Source organism: Urocampus carinirostris, chromosome 15 (genome assembly GCF_059441175.1).
Source record: "Urocampus carinirostris isolate Australia breed hairy pipefish chromosome 15, RoL_Ucar_1.0, whole genome shotgun sequence".
NCBI classification, from domain to species: domain Eukaryota; kingdom Metazoa; phylum Chordata; class Actinopteri; order Syngnathiformes; family Syngnathidae; genus Urocampus; species Urocampus carinirostris.
In genome coordinates, this window is record NC_142363.1 from 15,627,748 (window position 1) to 15,649,454 (window position 21,707).

A 21,707-nucleotide genomic window follows, 5' to 3' on the forward strand; every position below is an offset into this window, starting at 1 on the left:
ACGCGGTGGTTAGCACGTATCCGGCACAGTTCTGAGGTCATGGGTTCAAATCCAGCTACCAACCTTCCTGTGTAGAGTTTGCATGTTCTCCCTGTGCTTGCGTGGGTCTCCTCCGGGCACTCTGGTTTCCTCCCACATTCCAAAAACATGCATGTCAGGTTAATTAGCTGGTCCAATTTGTCCCTAGGTGTGAATGAGCGAGTGAATTGTCTGTCCCTGTGTGCCCTGCGACTGGCTGGAAACCAGTTCAGGGTGTCCCCTGCCCACTGCCCGAAGATGGCTGGGATGGGCTCCAGCACCCCCGCCACCCTACTGAGGATAAGATGTACAGATAATGGATGGATGGATTATTCTACTTAATTATAGTCGCATGTATTTTTTCCTTCTAGAGTGAACGTCCAAGCTCCTTAATTTTTGAACTTTTTTTAAATAATAAACCTCATTCATGTCGAGCAACTCAGTATCTCACAACAAAATGTTAATTAACAATATATATGATAGAAGGAAACACATGTACAATATAACATGTTAAACTACATAAATGAACACGTTTGAAAAAAAAATATGGTGTAAGATTATTTTGTATTTTGTAAGGGAAAATACGACAGTTTGTAAGGGCATGGAGCCCTGGAGGCTGACGGGTATGCTGAATGCATCCGACTCGGGCTGCTCAGATGCGGTTTGCAGCCTGGGCGCTGAGTGAGCTTGTTTTGCAGTTGAGCGATGATGTCATGTTTTCGAAGGCAACCTGCAACATCCGGGTCCTCTTCGACTGCCCCTGCTCACCAACAGCTAACGGTAGCTAGCAAGCTGTCAAGCTGTCAAGTGGAGAGGCTGGGGCAGACGTTTCAGCTTTCCCCCCACTGGCTCGGCTTCCCAAATCCACAGCAAAACAACAACCAAAAAGGCTGCAAAATCACCGCGATCGCCTGCTGAGATAATGTAACGCATCAAGGTCGTGCCCAAAGAGAAAGCTCCGCTCTAGCGCCATTTCTATGCACTGGCTCTTGTGTGACGATTGCTCTTTGCTAGTCGGCTAACCTACCCGAAGCCTAAGCCCACTTTCGTCGCTGGAAGTGAGCCTTCTCTTCCCGGTCTGAACCGCGACCGGTTGCTTCGAGCTTTCAGCGTCTGTTGCTGATAACCACTATTTAGGACATTCGGTAAGTTTATAAATGTCTCTCGTCGAGCCGGTGAACGTTCGGCTAATGCTAGCCTCGTTAGCATAGGCCGAGGGTTCCCTTTGCGCTACGGCAGCGGAGGCTAGCTTAGCTTAGCACAAGTTAGCTTTAGGGGACAAGGGTCAAGGCCCGCAAGTCATCGAAGCGGTTCGTTTCTCTGAGGGTTTTAGAATTACCACATTACTAACGTACCCCAACCTCCAAATTATGATTGTTTCTATTCCTTCACGGTTTTATAATTTCAATCTCACGCCATTGCATGATGTGCACCAAAATCGCTGTTATCGTGTAACTGGCCAGTCTGCTAGCAAACGCTACCCCTGCTCTCTCATAACGAATGCACTGATTACTTTTAAATGGCTATTATTGCGCTTTGTAGTACTCGTAGTGAAGGTCAAATATGTCTAAAGTTTTTGTTTCAATTGTGCACGGCAGAGTAGAGTTGTGGGCACCGCGTTCCAGGCTCAACCTGGCCAGACAGCGTGATAGGGCGTTTCAATTCAGTCCACACTAAGTGTGCCTAATATGTAGCCAAAATATGTACGCAGGCCTTCTATTTTTAGAGCAGTGCAGACTGTCTGAACGCCAAGTTTCTAGTCTATGGAATGGGAATCTGCTTACGTATTAAATTACAATTTGTTACATCTTAAAATGTTTTGTTCAAGGGACAGCAACACTATTGTTTTTATATCTGAGGATAAAAAAATGTTCATTTATCTGATGCATCCTCAATGTAGCTGTAGAGGTCACTACTTATTGTACACTAAATGTTACTATTCAGCACTTTGTGTTCGGGGTTTCCGCAGATCCTTGAAAAGTCTTAAAAGGCGTTAAACTCATTATTCTAAAATTGAGGCCTTACCTGGCATTAAAATGTCTTAAATCCAATTTTCAAAAGTCTTCAAAATAGGAACACATCTGAGTTATATTTGTTTGAACTAAAAAGGTTGAGTAACATTTATCAATAGTTGTTTTTAAATAATTCACGGTTTTACTTTGGTGGCAATATGGCGTGACCACAATAACGGATTTATCAAAACGGTGATGTGGTTTCAGTCGGGCCTTTCAGAGCAGACACATGTCTTGTGTCCACTCACAATACACATGGCAACTTAGGATAGAGATATTTACTTTGGACCATGGCAAAGTGTTTAATGGGAAGCGGCTGTCCGACGAACGTTTTTAGCCTCTGCTAAGCCTGTGCCAAGTATTGTGAACGAGGCACGATGTATTGTGTGCAAGAAATATTTGTGTTTTGTTGGTTGCAATTGTATTTTCTATTTACTTGGTCTTAAATTTGTTTTATAAATCTTGAATTAAACTTGTCTTAAGATGTAGAAACCTTGGTGTGTCAATTGAGTGCTGTAAAAAGTGCATTACAAATAAATTTTGTTTTTTATTGGGTTCCCTAATAGGGGCAAATACCAATATGTATTTGAACCAATCCCAGCCATTTTCTTTTTAAGTACAGACGCTGCCCTACTTATGAACGAGATCGGGACGATCGTTCGTAAGTTGATTTTGTTCGTAAGTTGCTTCAGTGCTATATTTTGTATGTTTAAGGTTTATATAAGTATGTTTAAGGCTTGTATAACTAACCTGTATTTTATGTACTACAAAATAAACATTTAATAAAATAATATGCTCTATAAAGATAAATTGGAGTTTAACTTACTTCTGGAAGATGGGCTTCAAGACATCCTCCTCCATGGTAGAATGTGGGCGAAAAAAAGCGACCCAACAATTTTCTTAACCGCATCAATCTTTCTTTTTCCCTTTTCATTTCCCTTTTCATTTCAAAAGAAAGGCTCCCCTCTTCTTTACACTTTACACCAACCATATTTAATGGATGCACGAGATATTAAACAATCAAAACGTCAAAGTTCTTAGCGCTCTAGAGATACAGTACAGTAAACGTAGTATGTAACACACGAACTAGGAAGTAGAAGCCGGATTTCTTATTTGGGGTGGATGCTGGGTTACCCCTCACAGCACCACGCGGCGGAAGGAATCTCTACAATACTGTTCTGTAGACGGAAAAAGGTGCTCACAATACAAAATCTATCTTACAGCAATGTCTGGATATTTTTCGACATCCCGAAAAAAAATGTTCGTATCTACCGTTTTTCGTAAGTCGAATGGTCGTAAGTATCGGAATGTATGTATCACCAACCTAAACAAGCACACAGGACTGTGGGAAAAAAAAAAAATATATATATGTAAATACGTGTGTGTGTGTGAGAATAATCTTGTCGATCTATAGGGAAAAAAATGTATTCATATTTTATTCATCAACTTACTTTGTAATCTTGTTGCTAAATGTGATTGCACTATTTTTTATTGCACTATTGTTACGACGCAGCGTTCTCTGTTTATGCATGCTTGGCCAATAATGCATATTGTTGCCAGGAACTCAAGAAAACTTACAACTTAGTCCATTCTCCAAGCACTTCCTTGTCAAAATTTTTGTCAATTTATCCTGACATTCTTTTTATCTTTCATTTTTAAAGGGATTACAAAAGACCATATTTCTTTTCAATTCGGCACTGATCATGTAGTGTTTCTCCCCACAATCATGCAGATATGTTCCATAATATTCCACGTGCCATGGATCTCGAGAAATCTATTCTCAAAGATTAGTATAAAAGGAGCAAATGGAAAAAGACAGGTTTGTGGTTGTCCCTTTATTCAGTATATTACCAACAATAATTTAATGCAGAAAATGAATTAATAATTTGAATAAGAAAGGGGCAGCACGGCGACGCGGTGGTTAGCACGATAGTTTGACTTCATATCTCCTAGAGCTGTGACATCACCGAAAGACATCAAGGAATCGAAACTATTGCAGGTCCCGTTGAAAAACAGCCGGCGATCGTTATAATCAGCGAATGCATAGCGCTCATTTTTGCTTGGAGTAATTGGAACTTTTTCACTGTGTCGCTGGGAAACTTCTGACTCTTTTGTCCGAGTTGCGTGCTTTGATCATCAAAAGCTGCGTGCAGTAAGTTTACTTGCCGTCTTGCACAGCGTGCATTCATTTTTTGCCTCGCCTCCTTTTGGTTAGGTGATTTTGACTTTTCCCTTTTGTGTTTTATGCTGCGTGTATAGCAACTAATATAATATTGTGCAGATAGCTCCCCTGCTACTATGTGGGCCTCTGAAGGCTTCGTGTTTGTTGCCATATTATTTTTTTATTGGTTGCTCCCAGTTATCTTGGCAGCTTACTGAATGATTTTGGTCTGCCAGACTCCTCCTTTTCCGCCGATCGGTCCCGGTTAGCCATTTTTAGCAGCCTCCTAGCTTCTCGTGTCCCGGATGTATAGCAACTAATATAATATTGTGCAGATAGCTCCCCTGCTACTGTGTGGGCCTCTGAAGGCTTCGTGTTTGTTGCCATATTAATTTTTTGTTGGTTGCTCCCAGTTATCCTGGCAGCTTACTGAATGATTTTGGTCTGCCAGACTCCTGCTTTTCCGCCGATCGGTCCCAGTTAGCCATTTTTAGCAGCCTCCTAGCTTCTCGTGTCCCGGCAGGTTTAGCCCCTTATCTCTCTCTGTGATATTTTTGCCAGTTTGCCCCATTTTCGCTGCACGCTATTGTTGTACCAATGGTGCACCCACCTGCGACACAACGCGTTGGCATTCCTCACAAAAAATACCAAAATTTGGTTTAAAACACTCAACACCTTTTCGTATGTAAACCAATATGGTTACTGGCTTGCTAGGGTGCTGGTGTTTTTCACTTGACGTCAGAGCTCTGGATGTCAAAGACAGACACACTGTTTTAATAATTGAAACTTACAAATGACAGAGAGAGAGTTTATGCAAGTTAGGTCTGTGCAATATAAAATTAATTATGTAATATAATTTTTGCCATGATAAATAATAAAAAAGGTCGATAAAAGCCGATCTATTTGAACTTTAACTACACCACCCAAACACCAGTTAAGATTTGGGCTCTAAATCAATGATAATTCGAGTTCCAAACCAACATTCAGGAATGAAGAAGGTGACTGAGACCAGCCAATCATTTCGCAGGCATGGTGTAGCGCGCTTCACGCAGACTGAAAGGGATATATCACATTCACAAAATGTTATGTCCTATCTCATACATATCATGGATTTGAGTAATACAGTGGGACCTCGCTACTTAGCGGTTCCACGTTCGCGGGTCTAAAAAAAATAAATAAAATAAAATAAAAAAATAAAACTAATTTTTTTTTATGCATTTTTGAAGGGGCGTCGTTACTTCGCGTATTGATTTAGCTTTTTTTTTTTTTTTTTTTTTTTACATTCCCGCAGGAAAAAGGATGTATTTAGCCCTCAAACTCTTCTGACTATCAAGAATACATGGATTTGTGTCTTCTACTGTTTCTATTTTGAGTAGTTATTTATTATTTATCACTAATTTGTCCCCTGCAGTGCGTAAATGTTTATCTTTCAGTTCCAAAGTCCTTATCTCGTTTACTGCTTGCCCAGTAAAATGGATCACCGATGTCTATAGCCGTCATTGGCAGTTAATGCGTTAAGCCTGAGGTCTTGCTGCCACCATACACAGTGTTACACAATTCAAGTATCAAAACACATTCTGTATGTCTTCCCACAGGTTTCAAGAGGGGCACAATGGGGGCATTTCTGGACAAACCAAAGATGGAAAAATACAATTCCCATGGAGAGGGTAACAGCCTCCGCTTTGGGCTAAGCAGTATGCAGGGCTGGCGGGTGGAAATGGAAGATGCACACACAGCAGTGATTGGCTTGCCTCATGGTCTCGATCCCTGGTCCTTTTTTGCTGTGTATGACGGCCACGCCGGCTCTCAGGTGGCCAAGTACTGCTGTGAGCACCTGTTGGAGCATATCACCAGCAACTCAGACTTCCAGAGCGCTCTGCAGGAGGACCCGTCAGTGGAAAGTGTGAAGAACGGCATCCGCACGGGTTTCCTGGAAATCGACGACCACATGCGGACCATCTCTGAGAAGAAACACGGCGTGGACCGCAGCGGCTCCACCGCGGTGGGCGTGATGATATCTCCAAGCCACATCTACTTTATTAACTGCGGAGATTCTCGGGGACTCCTGAGCCGAGCGGGAGCCGTGCACTTCTTCACGCAAGATCACAAACCCAGCAACCCTCTGGAGAAAGAAAGGATCCTGAACGCCGGCGGCTCCGTCATGATACAGCGGGTCAACGGCTCCCTGGCAGTCTCAAGGGCCCTTGGAGATTTCGATTACAAGTGCGTGCACGGGAAAGGTCCCACAGAGCAGCTGGTCTCTCCCGAGCCTGAAGTTTATGCAATCGAGAGATGCGAAGGGGATGATGAGTTTATTATTCTTGCTTGTGACGGCATCTGGGATGTCATGGCCAACGAAGAACTCTGCGACTTTGTCCGCTCAAGGCTAGAAGTCACGGATGATCTTGAAAAAGTTAGCAATGAAATTGTTGACACTTGTCTGTACAAGGTATGGCATGTTGACCGGCATGTTCACCGAACCCCTTTTGGTGTTTCACAATATATGCTAAATTCTGCGCCCTTTTTTTTCTTCCATAGGGTAGTCGGGATAATATGAGTGTTGTTTTAATCTGTTTTCCTGGCGCTCCAAAAGTTTCTCCAGAAGCAGTGAAACAAGAAGCAGATTTGGATAAGTACCTGGAGTCAAAAGTAGAAGGTAAGCACGAGACACCAAGAAATGATTGATTTGCAAAAGTATGATGATGTAGTATAAAAATGGTTTGAATTCCAGCACCCAGTTGTACAGTAAAATCATCAGTTTATCTTAAATTAACTGTATTTTTGGGAGTTGTGTAGTGGACTGTCTCCAACATTGGTTAACTTGTCCAAGCTAGGTTTGTTAATAAGTGACGCAAGACTTCACACAAATGCATAACACTAATGTGAGACTCTTGCCTTTTCCATTCCAATTGTAACAAGTGAGTAACAATTTTCGTTTGATGACATGTCAACAAACATGATTGCGTCGTGCTCCAGTGTTGCTTAAGCTTTTTTAACAATAAACTGCATTCACTGGACCTCCTGCGAGGCTCAAGTGAATAGATTTCTTCCAATAAAAAATTGGAGGTTTTGTTTGTCCGCACGATGGGTGGTTCTAGTGATTTGTAATCACGATGAGGTTTCATTTTGTCAATGGCGTGCAGCCAAAGTGCAAAACGACACTATTTTGCTCATTTAGTTCTGAAAATCCGTTTTGTCGAGTATTGATTTTTTTTGTTTGCCTCCCCCCTGACTTGGTGACATTGTTTATGGCAGTGGTTAAAACAGAAATGGTCAAATTTGTACAAATGTGGAAACGAGTTATTATATATGCTTCAGTTGGTTGCATTATCTGTTCGCAGTTCATTTTAATGTGCCTGTTTGTCTTCATATGTTTAATTTATTCTGTTGACATGCTTGCAATCCAAAACACTTGTATGATAAACATTTCCTCATTAAATCATTAAACTTATGCATGTCGATCACACAATTTTTCACCATGTGCAGAGCTAGCTTTTCAATTGTTATCAAACTATCAAAATTACCAGGCTGAAACTGTTTTTTGGCCAATACAGAATAAAAAAAAGAAGGAATTTTATGTCTGTGACTCTCCTCATTGAATAGACCAAATAGTCTTGACGTTTATTACTTTCCTTTTGAAAACATGTTTATTTGACATTCTTGTGCTTACTAGAGTTTTTGTCTGTCCCCAGACATCCTCAAAAAGCAGGGAGACGAAGGCATACCAGACTTGGTCCACGTTATGAGGATGCTAGCATCAGAGAGCATCCCCAACCTCCCTCCCGGAGGAGAACTTGCAAGCAAGTGTGTGACATCTTGTTTTCAGAAAAAAAACACAAGTGTTCACTCATAATATGTTTAGCGTTGTTAAAAAAGTTCCCTTTTCACCTCTCCAGACGAAGTGTTATTGAAGCGGTATACAACAAACTCAACCCCTACCGAAGTGATGACACAGTAAGTATGCCAGTTTCCTCCCCAACCTCCACATATTTTACCTCGTTGAATGTTGGGTTGAAATATGCTTGCCTTTCTGAGTGGCACTCTGAAAACTAACCAATTTTGCATGTTAGGAATTTTTTTTTTTCATGTGTCAAGTATTTGGTCTGAAATATGATTTGAATCGGAACCAATTTTGTAGAAGCTGCCTCCCTAGTAATATATAAAAATATAATATATCAGTCTATTTAAATAATTTTGTCCTTATATATAAACTTGGGGGGAAAAGTGCAAGCATTTTTAATAGTACCAAAATAAAAACGTTTGCTCATGCAATGTGATCCTAAAGGTCGAATGCTGGGATAAATGTTGACAACAATTCCGGATTTACTTTAAAATTGTTTGCCATTTGGCTTAACCTATTCATAATTTTGTATATGAATTGTTGAATCTAAGATTGAATAGGACATTCTTAAAATAATTGCGTATCTCTTATTAAAGAGAGTAATTTGTTTTAAGTTGACTGTGCAGAAAATGAACACTCAAATGATATGCATCAACTGGATTCGTCTGAAATAGGTAAAAAACTGTTTGCAAAGGTGGGACTCTAAGAATGTTTACATTGTGAAGTAGACATTTGTTAAACATATATGGTGTGGTACCTGATTGGATCTCAATCTTATTAGAGATAAGTTTTAATTTAAAATAACACTTTTCAAAATTTAAAGACAAATCAACCTCCACAGTCTTGCAAAAGTTTTCCAACTACCAACAGAGGCTTATAACAATTATAGACCTTTTTCAAAAAATATATTTTTGTCATAAAACATTATTAACACTTTTTTGAAATTTCTAATATTTATTATAGTAATATTTACCATTGTCTTTATTTTAATAGACACAAGCCATATTTGAGTTTGACTTAGTATGGTAAAATAAAAAAATAAAAATCCCCAGCGTGACATACTCATATTTTTGAGAAAGGGCATCACAAGATTGCCCGAAAAAAAAGTGATGGGGAGTTATGGCCTTAAAAAAATATATAATCCACTGCAGAATGAAAACCGAAGCCTTGTAAAGCAGCTTGGATAGTAGATGAATGGATAAAATAACAAAACAGAGGACCATCACCATAAATCTCTGTTCACGTTTTCAGTAGTTGTCAAAGTGAATGCCCACAAATGGTGCTACTGTTTTCTCAGATATACAAGTTTAAAAAGTTATATTCTCTTATGGAAAGGTTTATTTTTTTCTAAAATTTGAATTAACGGCACTGAAATCATGGTGCTTGACAACACTTTTAAGTGACGGAATCAGATCAAGTTTTGGCAAGTCCTTTCTTACAATTGGCACAGATGACATGATGTAAAAGCTGTTGAATTTTAATCCCTGCCATGGTCTGCGTCTTTTACCACAAGAAAAATTATAAATACCACTTATGGTATTATTAAAACACTTGAAGAAAAATTATGTACCCTTCTCCCTGCAATTGGATTGAAAAAAAAAATTGTCGTTGTTTTTTTTTGTTTTTATTTTCTGTTTTTTTGCCTTAGGAAGTCAAAGTAATACCATCAATTGACAATATCCCATGTTACCAGTGCTTCATGATTACACCCTAAAATAATATTGTCCATTATTGGATAGTGTTTTCATCCCAAGAATCTAAATGGACTTTATATTGTGTGGTTTCTGGATTTGTTTGCCCTGCAGGGTAAGTTAATCATAAAAAAGCACCTTTTTAAACTTTGGTTTTTCATCTAATTTGAGCGAACGGTTCCCTTTCAAGTCTGTAATCGGTTTGATATTTAAAACAAACGCGGAGTCCAGTGTGCACTGGTAACTTCAAGGTTTTAATTTCCAAAGAGACTTTCAAGGCTCAAAACATAAAGCGGCAAGCTGGTTTTTAAGAGCGGCGGGTTGATTACTTTGCCCTGCCTTGGCTTTAAGAAAACCTTGCAAAAAATGCTCACGGTTTTGTCCCTTCTGTCGTTGGTTTCAGTCTCACTCACATAGTGTCATCGTGCTTCCAGATGAAGGGGAAACAAAATCAACCTTCGACAAAAAAAGAATAACCGTCGGGATAATGTAAAGGAAGCCAAACATTAAGCCCTGCAATAAGTGCTTATGTTTTGCTCTTTAGGAGCACTGCAAGGCGGTTGACAATAGTGCATAAATATATTTTACTCACTCTATTCATACTCCGACCCTAGCGACTAAATCTACGACAGTAGTCTGAGTGATCTTTATTCTTGAACACAATCCAGTCCAGGGAACAAGCAAATGTTTGATTTCATGAAATCTTAGTCAATTTACATTCGAAAGAAAGTTTATCGAATAATCTGCAAGTGGTGATCTCCATTATACCACAAAACCAGCAAAAAAAAGAAGTCACTGAAAGCACAAATAACCTGGTTGATACTGCAGGTGATATTGGCACATCTGATTGTCTTCAATTTGAGTATGACATATACGGTCTACATTTGATTTGTTTATTATTGTTACTTCATGCGAGAGCAGCAAGGGCAGAAATGTGGGTGCTGCTTTTCCTGTTGCTGCAACTTCTCTCATTAAATTAAAAAAAAATGTATTGAAACTTGATTACAAAATTCTGAACAGTAATTAAAGGCTTGGTAAATTATCCAAGTTAATTTGATTTTCATGGAGCATGAGTATTTGACCTAGGTAAATAAATGGTGTTCATTCTGAAAAGATTTCACGTAGCAAGTAGAAATAAACACAAGATTAAATGTTTCTCTCCGCAAACATGTTTTTAACCAAACGCAATCCAAGCACGATGGTTTAAGGCAACGGTGTTTTAACGAAAGCCCGAGGACCATGCGTGGCCATGAGACATTTTCAGCGACCTAAAGCTCACTCCTGAAAGATATTTTATACACTAAGCAGATATTCACAGAGGTAAATTGAATATGGACAATGTAGATTTTTTTTTCCAATGTATAGTTTCTGTAAACCTACTCTAAAGAAAATAAGTTGTGTTTCTGTTTGAAAACAAATATTAAAAGCACATATTTTAAGTAAAAGGTAAAAGTGGTGCCAGTATCATTTAATTTTTCAGGATATGACCTGCAGATTAAAATTTTTAAATTAAATTGAGTATTTCCATACCAACAAATTTGACCAATCATAAACTTGCTGGATTCTAATAAAAAAAACAACATTATTATTTCAGAAAAGCGATCTTTCATTACCTTTTTAAGATGGCTTCTAAACGACAGCCAAATTCAGTCTAATTGGGCGACTCCCATCTCTATCACTTAGCCATCCCTGCCTTTTAAAGTAATACTCACACCGTTTCACAGATTTTAATGTGGAACATGAGGATTGCGACCCAAGGGCACTACATCATACCTGCACAGCATGTTTATCAGTTTAAATTTAGGGCAGAAAAAAAAATCTGAAAGGTTTGGCTCACAAAACCAAACTGAGCCACCTAAATTAAAGAACATGTATTTTGCATCGATGCACAGGACAATATTAAATTCTTATTAACTGACTGGAATCTTACTAGCTACTAGTTTTAGGTATTTTATGATTATTTTATAAGGGTTTGACAACAAATGAAAAACTGCTGGGAAAAAAAGCTTGTAGCTCCTGCACTGAACAGTTATAGAATTTTAGCTTTTAAGGGACAGGAGAGTGAATAGTGACCGCAAAACAGGAGGGGGAGAGAACAGATGATGACCGGGCGTAATCATACATAAAAAGCTCTAATATTTAGCAAATTAAAATAATAACAATAGTAAATTAAACTCTCATGCACCAAGCTTAGGTCCAGCCAATTTAATTCCGTACAAAGGGACTGAATGTCACACACAAAGTCTGTGTTTATGAAAAAAATGTTGAACTGGGGTAAGATAGCTCTGTATTGTCAGCATGTAAACATTAGTCAAAGTCCAGCTAATGCCTCCCAAAATCCTACTAAAATGTCTTGTCGGTAAAAGCTTGTCCTAGTTCCTTTTTCGACTTTGTTCTTTTATCTCTTTCCGTCTCAAAATAAAAATAAAAAATAAGCAGACGATTCAAGCACAAATTCCCCGGGGCGAAAAACAGACGCCCGGGGCACGCCTCACCTTTGACGCGATATCATCACAATATACTTCATTTATTTATTTATTTATTTGTTTTTACATTTTTTAAGGGTTTTATGATTCTTTTGTTGTGTTGCTGGTGATGTAGTCGGTAAATCCCTAGTTTATATTTTTGTATATATCTATGTATGTATGTATGTATATATGTATCTTTGTGTATGTGTGTGTGTATGTGTGTGTATGTATGCGTATATATATATATATGTGTGTGTGTGTGTGTATATATATATATATATATATATATATATATGTGTGTGTGTGTGTGTGTGTGTGTGTGTGTGTATAATATATATTTTAATTTTTTATTTAGCATGAAGTTTATATAATTATGAAACAAATTGAAATACAAGGAAAATGGATACAGTGAAAACCATCTGTTATTGTCCATACTGCGGCTCGTACAAAACTCAAATGAAAATTACCTGTCTAAAACCAAACAGGCACAGTGTTCAGTCAGTAGAGACATGAATAAACCTCTGACCATTTTTAATTACCGGCAAATGAATAATACATTTAAAACAAATAAACATTGTTTGTCCATATAAGCTAAGAAGCAGTAGGGAGTTGGGAGCAGTTGACCGTAGTGATTGAGATAAAACAAATATGTGTAGCCTGTCATGTACATTCAGTGGTCAACTGTAAAGTCTGGAACAAAAGAACTTAACAATTCTTAAGTTTCAAATCAAAACGGTTTCAATTGCCTCTTTTGCAGAAAGGGTAAATGGTGACTCTTAGTTGGACTGCACTCATTTAATCTCAAATCCGTTTTTCAGGCACAGTTCGGCTTAAAGCTCAGGCTCTCTTTTTTAGTGAACTATAGGCCTAAAAATGTAAAAAACATATTATTAAAACCATATTGTCTTAAACTTTACTCGAGGCGAGTCAGACTTCGTTTTGTTCTATTGTCCAGCGTGTGTTCTATTTAAACGGTTATGCATCACTGAGGTACTGCCATGATACACAAGGTCTGCTCTGCACACTTTGCAAGTAGCCTTTTTATTCATCATATTCAGGCTTAAATGATCCCAAACCTTAGAAGTTTTGGTACGTGTACTTGATGTTGACGCTGCCATCAAAATTTGCAAGTTCCTTTTTTTCCAGCACTGTAATTCTCACCAGATTATAAGGCGGATCCCCCCAAAAGTTTTTTGTGATATTAATTCCATATATAGATGTGCACAGGACAACACGGTTTATGGAATAGATGAAATAAAAAGGGCATCAAATATATCACTGAAAACAATTTCTTGCAAATGCATGACATTGAATGCAACAGGAATCTAAACTTCATCATTGAGTGATCCTAACCACTAGGGATACAGGCAACTCGTTAAAAGACAAGTAGGTCTTATCTCATCATCGCATTATTTTTAGTCAGACGCTGCATGTTTTCAAAAACGTTGGTTACTAATTAAGTTTGAGCTGAGCAAAAGTGAAACAACATTCTTTCTACTCTAAAGTATCTGGTACTGTGACTAAAAATAGTGTAGAAAGACCTACTGCATTCTTGTGTGTTGCCTGCATCCCTAGTGGTCTAGTCATTAGACAGGCAGGGAGAGCATGGGATGTTATCCACTAGACTCTAGTGGATAAGATCCGGTACTCTCCCCGCCACGATCTGGGTTAAATTCCCGTTGCATTCAAAGGTATGCAATCGGTACTCTTACCCTCGCTATCCTGTTGCCACCATTGTTGTTTAATAGTGGTCAGTGATAAATTGTATCGACTGATTCATTATTGCTCAAGCATTGCATCGTCTAATTTTGTCTTCATATAAGCCGAATTATAAGATACACGTTCAAATTTCTGGCCAAGTTTTTGGGAGCACCTTATATCGAGGAAAATACAGTAGTCTTTTTTTGTGTGCTGTAACTTTGTTACTTTAGAAGTTTTGGTACGCGTACTTATGTGATGCCATTATTTATGTGTGTTCCATCTCTAGACAGAAACTATTGCACATGAGTGAATCTCAGCAGAGATAATAATCAAGTAAGATGCCTCACTCTGTTGGAAAAACGTGTCTGGCGAAAATTGAATTCATTTTCGACGATTTCTATTTTTGATTTTTGTCAACGTCATCGACTAATTGTTGCAGCCCTATTGAAAATTCTAAGTAAAGTATGTGTAAATTATTTTTGATGGATGCCAGAGTCGTGGCCCAGAGTCTGAAGGGTTTTGTCGTTCCTCTTCTTTCTTATCAAGGACTCGCCGTCCACCGACGACATGTGGTAACACAATGCGGCCCCCCTACCCACTAACAAAGCCTAGCGTTTACAAACCACCACATCCTCTCAAGACCCACCGCAGCTCAGCCCAGCTCAGCTCAGCAGCCTGTCTCGCCGTCACTCTGAGCTCTCGGTTTCTAAGAAGGGAATTTCACGGGAGGAGGAGGAGGAAGAAGAAGAGGAGGAAGAGGAGTTGCATGCACACAAACGTGGAGCTCGTGCAGTGTCAGTCCTTTCTGGAGTTCAGAATCCCACCCCACACCCATCCAGCATCTTGTCTCCCCATTTGTGTTCACCACTCCTATTACTGCCCCTTGAAAGTCAAACATAACAAGTGAGTTCAGCTTTTTTTAAAATCTTATCCCCCCCCAATAATCAGCTTATGTAGTAGATTTTTTTTCTGTTGTTGCTGTAATTAATTTGATTCACATTTCCTTGTGTGCGTTTGTATATTTCTGTTTTTGTGAAGTGCAATTGTCCTGTACAAACAGCCTGTATTTAATGCAGCTTGATTAAGTTAAAAAAAGAAAAAAGAAATGAAAAAGAGAACCTTTTTATGCACTATCTGCCTTTTCCTGCCTCTTTTGGAATTCGACCCCCATTTCCACATGGTGACTCTTAACGCTCGTCCTCCGCGCTCTGACTTTTCTTCGCTCCTCGGTTCAGCCTACGCTCCTTTAAGAAACGGGTAAATTGTATAGTTGACAGCACAGTAAGCTCTCTATATCCCAAACCATTGACACCCCAATTCTATCCACCCCATGTGCTTTTAAAAGAAAACATAGTTGTATTTTATTTTTGTATGTGTTTTTCTATAACTGTTACCTGTCTGACGACATCCTTGCGAGCGAGCGTGCGCGCGTGGGTGCTTGTGCGTATGTTGGTGCACGCGTGCGTATCCTTGTGTCAGCTTCACACACCAGGCTGCTTTTTTCTTTTTTTTTTAAAGGGAATTACAAAGCTATATTCTGCCCTTTCCGTATCACATTCATATTCAGAGTGGGCATGCTCTCGTTGAACAGTTGACATTCACACAGACTGCAAGTCCCAAGGGCGGCTCGGCGGATGTCGTTCAGAAGTCGTGCGGTGGTTTAAATTTGTCTTCATCTTTCTAACACTTCACTCATTCAGCCTTGTTTGTGTGTTGTTGCTATCGTTTGTGAGGCACAACCTTGACACCCTTTTATTAAATGTGGACAGCCGGTTTGTGGGGACAATTTGGCGGGTGCACAAACAAAAACAACATTGGATGAGGTTTCAACTCATTCACTGCCAGCCGGGTGACAGTAAAACGGAACTTGGAAATTTATAGCGGCTGCAAATGAGTTAGGTGAAAATTGGAGGATATTGATTCTGTTAAAAGACAGTGGAATTGGACTTGAGCACACATAGGATCAACTGAAGGCTCAAATACTTTAAGTGCTGTCTTTTTGTTGTTTTTCTTTTTGTGTTGGGTGGGGGCAGGGTCGCGTTTGTACCAAGAACAAATCTATGAGTGGCTGTTTGAGAAGTAAATCAAACTTGCTCTCACATAAAACATCATTCTCTCACACTTTCACAACTATGGTCCTACAGACACTGTCATACCCATGCACACACACACTACTATGCTTGCACAGACATCCCATTATACTGTCTCTCTCACACACACACACACACTACTACCACACACAGTACTATGAATTTCTCACCCATACTGTTTACTCTCATAAACAAAAACACACACTACTAGACTCACTCACACACTGCCATACTCTCATTCTCACACATTAAAATTAATAATTCTATAGGGGGGCATGGCAGGTAGGTGGTTTTCGCGCAGCCACATGGTGCAGAGGTCCAGGGTTCAATTCCAGTTACCGCAGCATCCCCGTGCAGAGTTTGCATGTTCTCCCCCGTGCCTGCACGGGTTTTTTTCCCAGGCTCCGCATGGCAGGGTGTCTCACTTCCTGGCACCCCCAGTGACCCTAGTGAGGATAAGCGGCCCTGGAGATGGATTACTATGGGGGGGGTTTCCACACCCAGTAAAATGATCAGTACTTTTAGTAATTATGGCGATGCACACTAATCTGTGTGTATATATTGTTCATTTGGATGTCAAACTTTTATACTACCAGTACAGTAAAAAGCTTGAGAGAGAATCAATGACAGAGTAAAACATAAATTAACAAAAGAGAAAAATCAAAATATCTGCACAAAAAAGTATAGTATATGTGAGAATATAGTAGCATGTGTAAAAGCATAGTAGTGTGTATATGAGAGTATAATACTATGTGTGAGAGCGTATATTTTTGTGTATGATAGTTTAAAAGTATGCATGAAAGAGATTTGTAGTGTTTGTGCATGGTTCTGACTGTGTCTGGAGGGTGTAGTTGTGCAGGTGTGAGTTTATGAAATACGTGAGAGCAAGTAAGATTTACTTCTCAAAAAGCCTCTCATTCAAATCCACTGATTGTAAAGCGCCGTCATGGTTGTGTACAGCACCATTTTTTTTCCCCCTTTTCGATGTGCTGTGCATCCAAACCGACGCAAGCCAGGCAGGCCACAGTTTGCTGCTAGCGCCAATGAGTTTGTATGTGTTGACCTCATGTAAACCCTGGACCCTTCCCCGAAATTCCCCTCGAAACCCCCTCTCCATCATTGACAACATCTGAACCCACTCACATGGCAGATTTATTTCTTCAAGAGGAAAGGTTTATCTTCTTCATTTTCTGCTATTTTATGGTCTAAAATTGCATTGTGGAAATTAATGTATGTATATATTTTTGACTTTAACATTCAAGGAATAAATATGTTGTTTGAGTTAGATTTTCCTTTTCTTTTCACTGCGAAGGAAATGCCATTCTGCTTTGTTGTGGATACCTTAGGTCAGTGGTCCCCGACCTTTTCTGTACCACCGACCGGTCTAATGTTTGACACTATTCTTGCTGATAGGCCCGATAATACCATAGGTGTACAGTTGTAATAAGTATAATAGTAATAAGCCTAAATTCAACGTGTAATCACTAGACCATTTGGAATGAAGATGACTTGGGAAAAGACATTGGGCTTTATCTCATTATCACACTATTTTCAGTCACGGTACTGTCCTGAAAGTTATAAATGCCAAAAAGCACGAGGGACAAGGTTTTCATGTGTCTGATGATGAATCGGACTTGGAAGGACATTAAATAGAACATTTTTAACCGTTTTGTACTGTATTTATAGTCTGTCGGGGCTGTTGGATGATTTGATCTGTCTTGCAATACATTTTTATGACGTAAAATGTTATGATTTATTTAAATAAGTGCTAGCCAAACGCTCTTTCTGGCAGCTAGAGGGCAGTGTGACGTTTGTATAGTTTGGTGAGTCGGTTCATGTGTTAAAAAGCCTTCACTCAACTGTTAAAATAAACCAGTTAACACATTCAATGCCACATATGAAAATCTTTCCCTTGTTTCTGAATAAATGTGATGTGTTAAGAAATATCCCTTGTGAACCGTGATTATAATGTGTAGGATAACTTACTAAGGTAGGCTGAATGCTAAAGCATAATACTAAAAAAGAAACAAAACTAAAAACTCTGAGTTCACAGTCTTGCTGATTCCCGCCTGAGAACGGAGTCTGGATTCTGCCCAGAATCAATCAGAGTGTGAAATCCCTTGTTTAGATGTCAATTTATTTCGATCATGGCTCAACAACTGTGATTAACAATAGTGTGATGATGATATAATCTAAAGCATTTTCCCATGTCATCTACATCCTTGTCATCTACAATCTCGTTGCATCCAAAGTTGTGCAAATATTGTCAGCAATATTTTTCAATTAGTCATTGCTCAAATACGGTTATATACTACTTAACACCTCGTGTATAACGTACACCCAAAGTTCTTTTGTGAATAAGAAAAATGTGAGTTATACACAAAAAAAAAATATTCTGTTCGGCCTGGTACTGATCCACAGCCCATTGGTTACTGACCACTGCCTTTGGTAACCCTTTCATAGGCTGATCCGAGATAACAGTAATGCGGTTCTAAAAAATATTCTTTTCCAAGTGGCAATTTTAATCTTTTCCTGTTCGTTATGGGTTATAAAGATCCACACTTGCGACCTCGTCTGGTGGCCAAATATTACCCCTTTCCTTAAAGGGACAGTGTGTATTTAGTGCCTCCTGGTGGTAATAAAAAAAACCTTATTTGAAAAGGGAAAATTAAAATATTGATTTTAAATGATTTTTTAGTACTCGGTGGTTGAGAAATTGGCATCTATTTGACATAAAATGATTGGACATGATTGGCCGCCATTTTGCTGACAAGGCTATCCTCAAAATTAGTTTTATTTATTTTTTTTTCTTTCGGGCCCATTTTTTTTTAATTTAGTACATAGTGATAACAAATTGTTGAACTTTTAGATTATTTCTGCTCATTAATATTGTTGTTAGGTGTCCTTTTCTTGTTTTCCCTCCCCCCCTTTTTTTCTTCCCATTTTCTGGCTTGTTTTGCTTTTCCTTTTAGTTTTTTTCACATTTTTCTTCCCTTTTCCTTTTTATTTTATTTTGTTTTTGCATTTTTGTTTTCAGAGTTTGTTCTCGTTTCAACTTGTTCCTCTTTCGTTTTTCCTCATTTTCTTTTTTCTTTGCAAAAAGTGAGGGAAACAATATATAGTTTTTTCGGTCACCTTGAATCTCCTTAGTTTGTATTCTTCCTCACGTTTTCAGTTGCACAACACCATACACATATAGTGGTTACATATTACACACTGTACCTTTAAAAATAAGAGGCCAGGTGATGGAAATTGTACCTCCCCTTTGAACAATTTCTGGTGCTGCCAATTCAATGTTAAAGCAGCTACGTAGCTTAGCATCATGTGCATAGATGTAAACTAACACAGGGTACAATATCAAGGTGCCACAGCAACAACAAAGACAAGCTATTGTGGTTGTGTAAATAGCGTGACGAACTATGGCTGGAAGTGAACCTGTATAATTGGCCTTAAAAGACAAAGATTATTAGAAAGGAAAAGACAATTGTTGCATTTACGCAACAAGGTTTAAAGGTTATGAATAATTCTGATGAAAAGTGCTGGCTTAGTCAAGTGTAAGTGTCCTATTACTGTTCGTGTGCGTGCGGACAAAATTTTAAAAGAATAAAACAAGACTTACAATAATGACTTTGGTTGTCTGAATACAGCATTTTAAATATTTACAATATAATGCAAATCCATTTATTCCTTGCCTGAGGGATGAATGTGAGAAAAGTTGATGAGGCAACGAATCCACTTGATGGAAGAGCCTTCAGCTTTGCCCGATTTCGATGAATGAATCACAAAGTGACTGTATTCTGTGTCGCTCGTGTTGAAATTAGCTTTTAGAGAGACTTGTCCACATGATACTATTGAAATAGGGAGGAAAAGCGTTTCATTTCATGTCAAGTTTCAAACATTTCCTTTCACTTCTAAAGCCCCTTGAAAATTGGCAACATAAAAAGCCGTCAAAACGAAATTCCTTTTCATTTACTAAGAAGCCAACGTACCTCATTTGTGTCGACGTTTAATCATTTTCTGTGTGATTTTCGCTACTTACAAAAAGGATTGTTCTCGGGGGTCTTTTACTCTCTTTTCTCCCAAAAAAAAGAGCACATAAATGTAGGGCTGCAACCAATAATTATTTTAATAATCCAATCGGTCAAATGTTTTTAATAAATCAATACATCGAATTTAAAAAAACCCCACATGTAATTGCCTCATTTCAACGTTAGGAGTTTTGGACTGATAGAAAAATAGTGTACAAAACCACAGAATATTCTAGAACATAATACAATTTAAATTCAAATGTTTGTCAAATAGCTTAACAATAAACAAACATAATTACAAATATACACTTGCAAATATGTAACCTACCTTTTTTAAAAAAACGTTGTTGAGGTGGCCTCTGATGGACCAAAGTGCTACTACAGGCATGTCCCCTCAACTTCACTCTTATTTGCTTTGAATTAATGAGCTGAGCGGCACTAAAATCGCGCGACACAACAAATTGTAATGTATAGTTAAAAGGGGCGGTGTGTGAGGCATATGGTCAAAAATAGGCAAGTCTGAAGAGGTGTGTTTTGAGTCCGGGTTTGAAGGTGGACAGGGTCGCATAATTTCGAAGGTCAAGCGGCAATGAGTTCCAGACATAGGGGCAGAGCGGCTGAAAGCTCTGCTCCCATATTGTTTTGAATAAGCAAAAATACATAAGATTTCATTTTAACATACATTTTTTTTTACAAACTTGTAAGTCAAGAAATTTGCATGCATTTTTCATAAGCCTCACCTAAAAAGAGATGATATAACAGTTGTCCGCCATCTTGCTACTACGGGTACCCAAAAAGCCGAGCAAAAAATTGAATGTCAATGTTGCTTTTAGCATTCGTTTTCATTTATAGTACACCAGGCATGTCAAACTCAGTTTGGCTGATGGGCCAAATCCAGACTTCATGTTCTCAGATGTGCCGGATCAATAAAGAATTGTCATAGCCTAATATTTAGCTTTGTTTTTCAGTTCTCTGCTTTATCATATCATTCAACCTACATTTATGTATATATACTGTGTGTATATAGATATCGAATGTGTAAAAGGTAAAAAGGTATAAGTTGATTGGTATGCATTATTAAATCTTCTCATTAAAAATTTTGAAAAAATTCTGAGCTACAGTATTATATAGCTTGGTTTATATTGTCTCCAAATGCATTGTTTTAAGAATACAAAGGAAACTACCCAAATCATATTTTATTGTGTGGCAAAATTTGGCCTGGTGTGTTCACTTTAAAATCAAATCGTGGCGGGAACAAAAGCTAAAAAATAATGTTACATTGTTCAAACGGTTACACAAAAATTAATGTATGACTGAGATCATGATGTGAACGTTTGCATTGTGTTTGTCAAATTTAGAGGTAGCATTTCTTTCTCCGAGTGTTGAACTGTTTTTACTTTTTTTTCAGTTTGAAGCTGCAAGAATTAAGAGTTCTATGAAGACAAAACATTTTCGTACGTCGAAAATGTAATGTTGCTTTTCAACATCAATCTCATCTCATCTCATTAGCCACACCACTTATCCTCAGTAGGGTCGCGGGGTTTTCAACATCAATTTACTGAACAAAATATAACATATAATATAATAATATATAATTTCCTTGTATTGTCATTCTGTGTAACAATGTACACAGAACGAAATGTCGATTGCACCTGACCCGTTGTAGCGAGCCGATGCAGCCGCAGCCAACAGAGGGC

At 38.5% G+C, this 21,707-nt stretch overlaps 1 protein-coding gene across 1 annotated transcript; it reads left to right on the forward strand.

Moving 5' to 3' along the window:
• Window positions 1-704: 704 nt before the first annotated feature.
• Window positions 705-17,267, forward strand: ppm1aa (protein phosphatase, Mg2+/Mn2+ dependent, 1Aa). The gene is made up of 6 exons (XM_088353827.1): window positions 705-1,163; window positions 5,787-6,640; window positions 6,730-6,847; window positions 7,884-7,995; window positions 8,088-8,145; window positions 14,439-17,267. The coding sequence occupies exons 2-6, from the start codon at window positions 5,804-5,806 to the stop codon at window positions 14,466-14,468; spliced, it is 1,155 nt and encodes a 384-aa protein (XP_088209953.1). The 5' UTR covers window positions 705-1,163; window positions 5,787-5,803; the 3' UTR covers window positions 14,469-17,267.
• Window positions 17,268-21,707: the final 4,440 nt, after the last annotated feature.

Excerpts from the sequence above, each read along its gene's own strand:
- ppm1aa (XM_088353827.1), top strand. The coding sequence starts at position 5,804 with ATGGGGGCATTTCTGGACAAACCAAAGATGGAAAAATACAATTCCCAT. Across the intron at positions 6,848-7,883 it reads CCTGGAGTCAAAAGTAGAAG|ACATCCTCAAAAAGCAGGGA; the intron begins GTAAGCACGAGA and ends GTCTGTCCCCAG. Across the intron at positions 7,996-8,087 it reads GGAGGAGAACTTGCAAGCAA|ACGAAGTGTTATTGAAGCGG; the intron begins GTGTGTGACATC and ends TCACCTCTCCAG.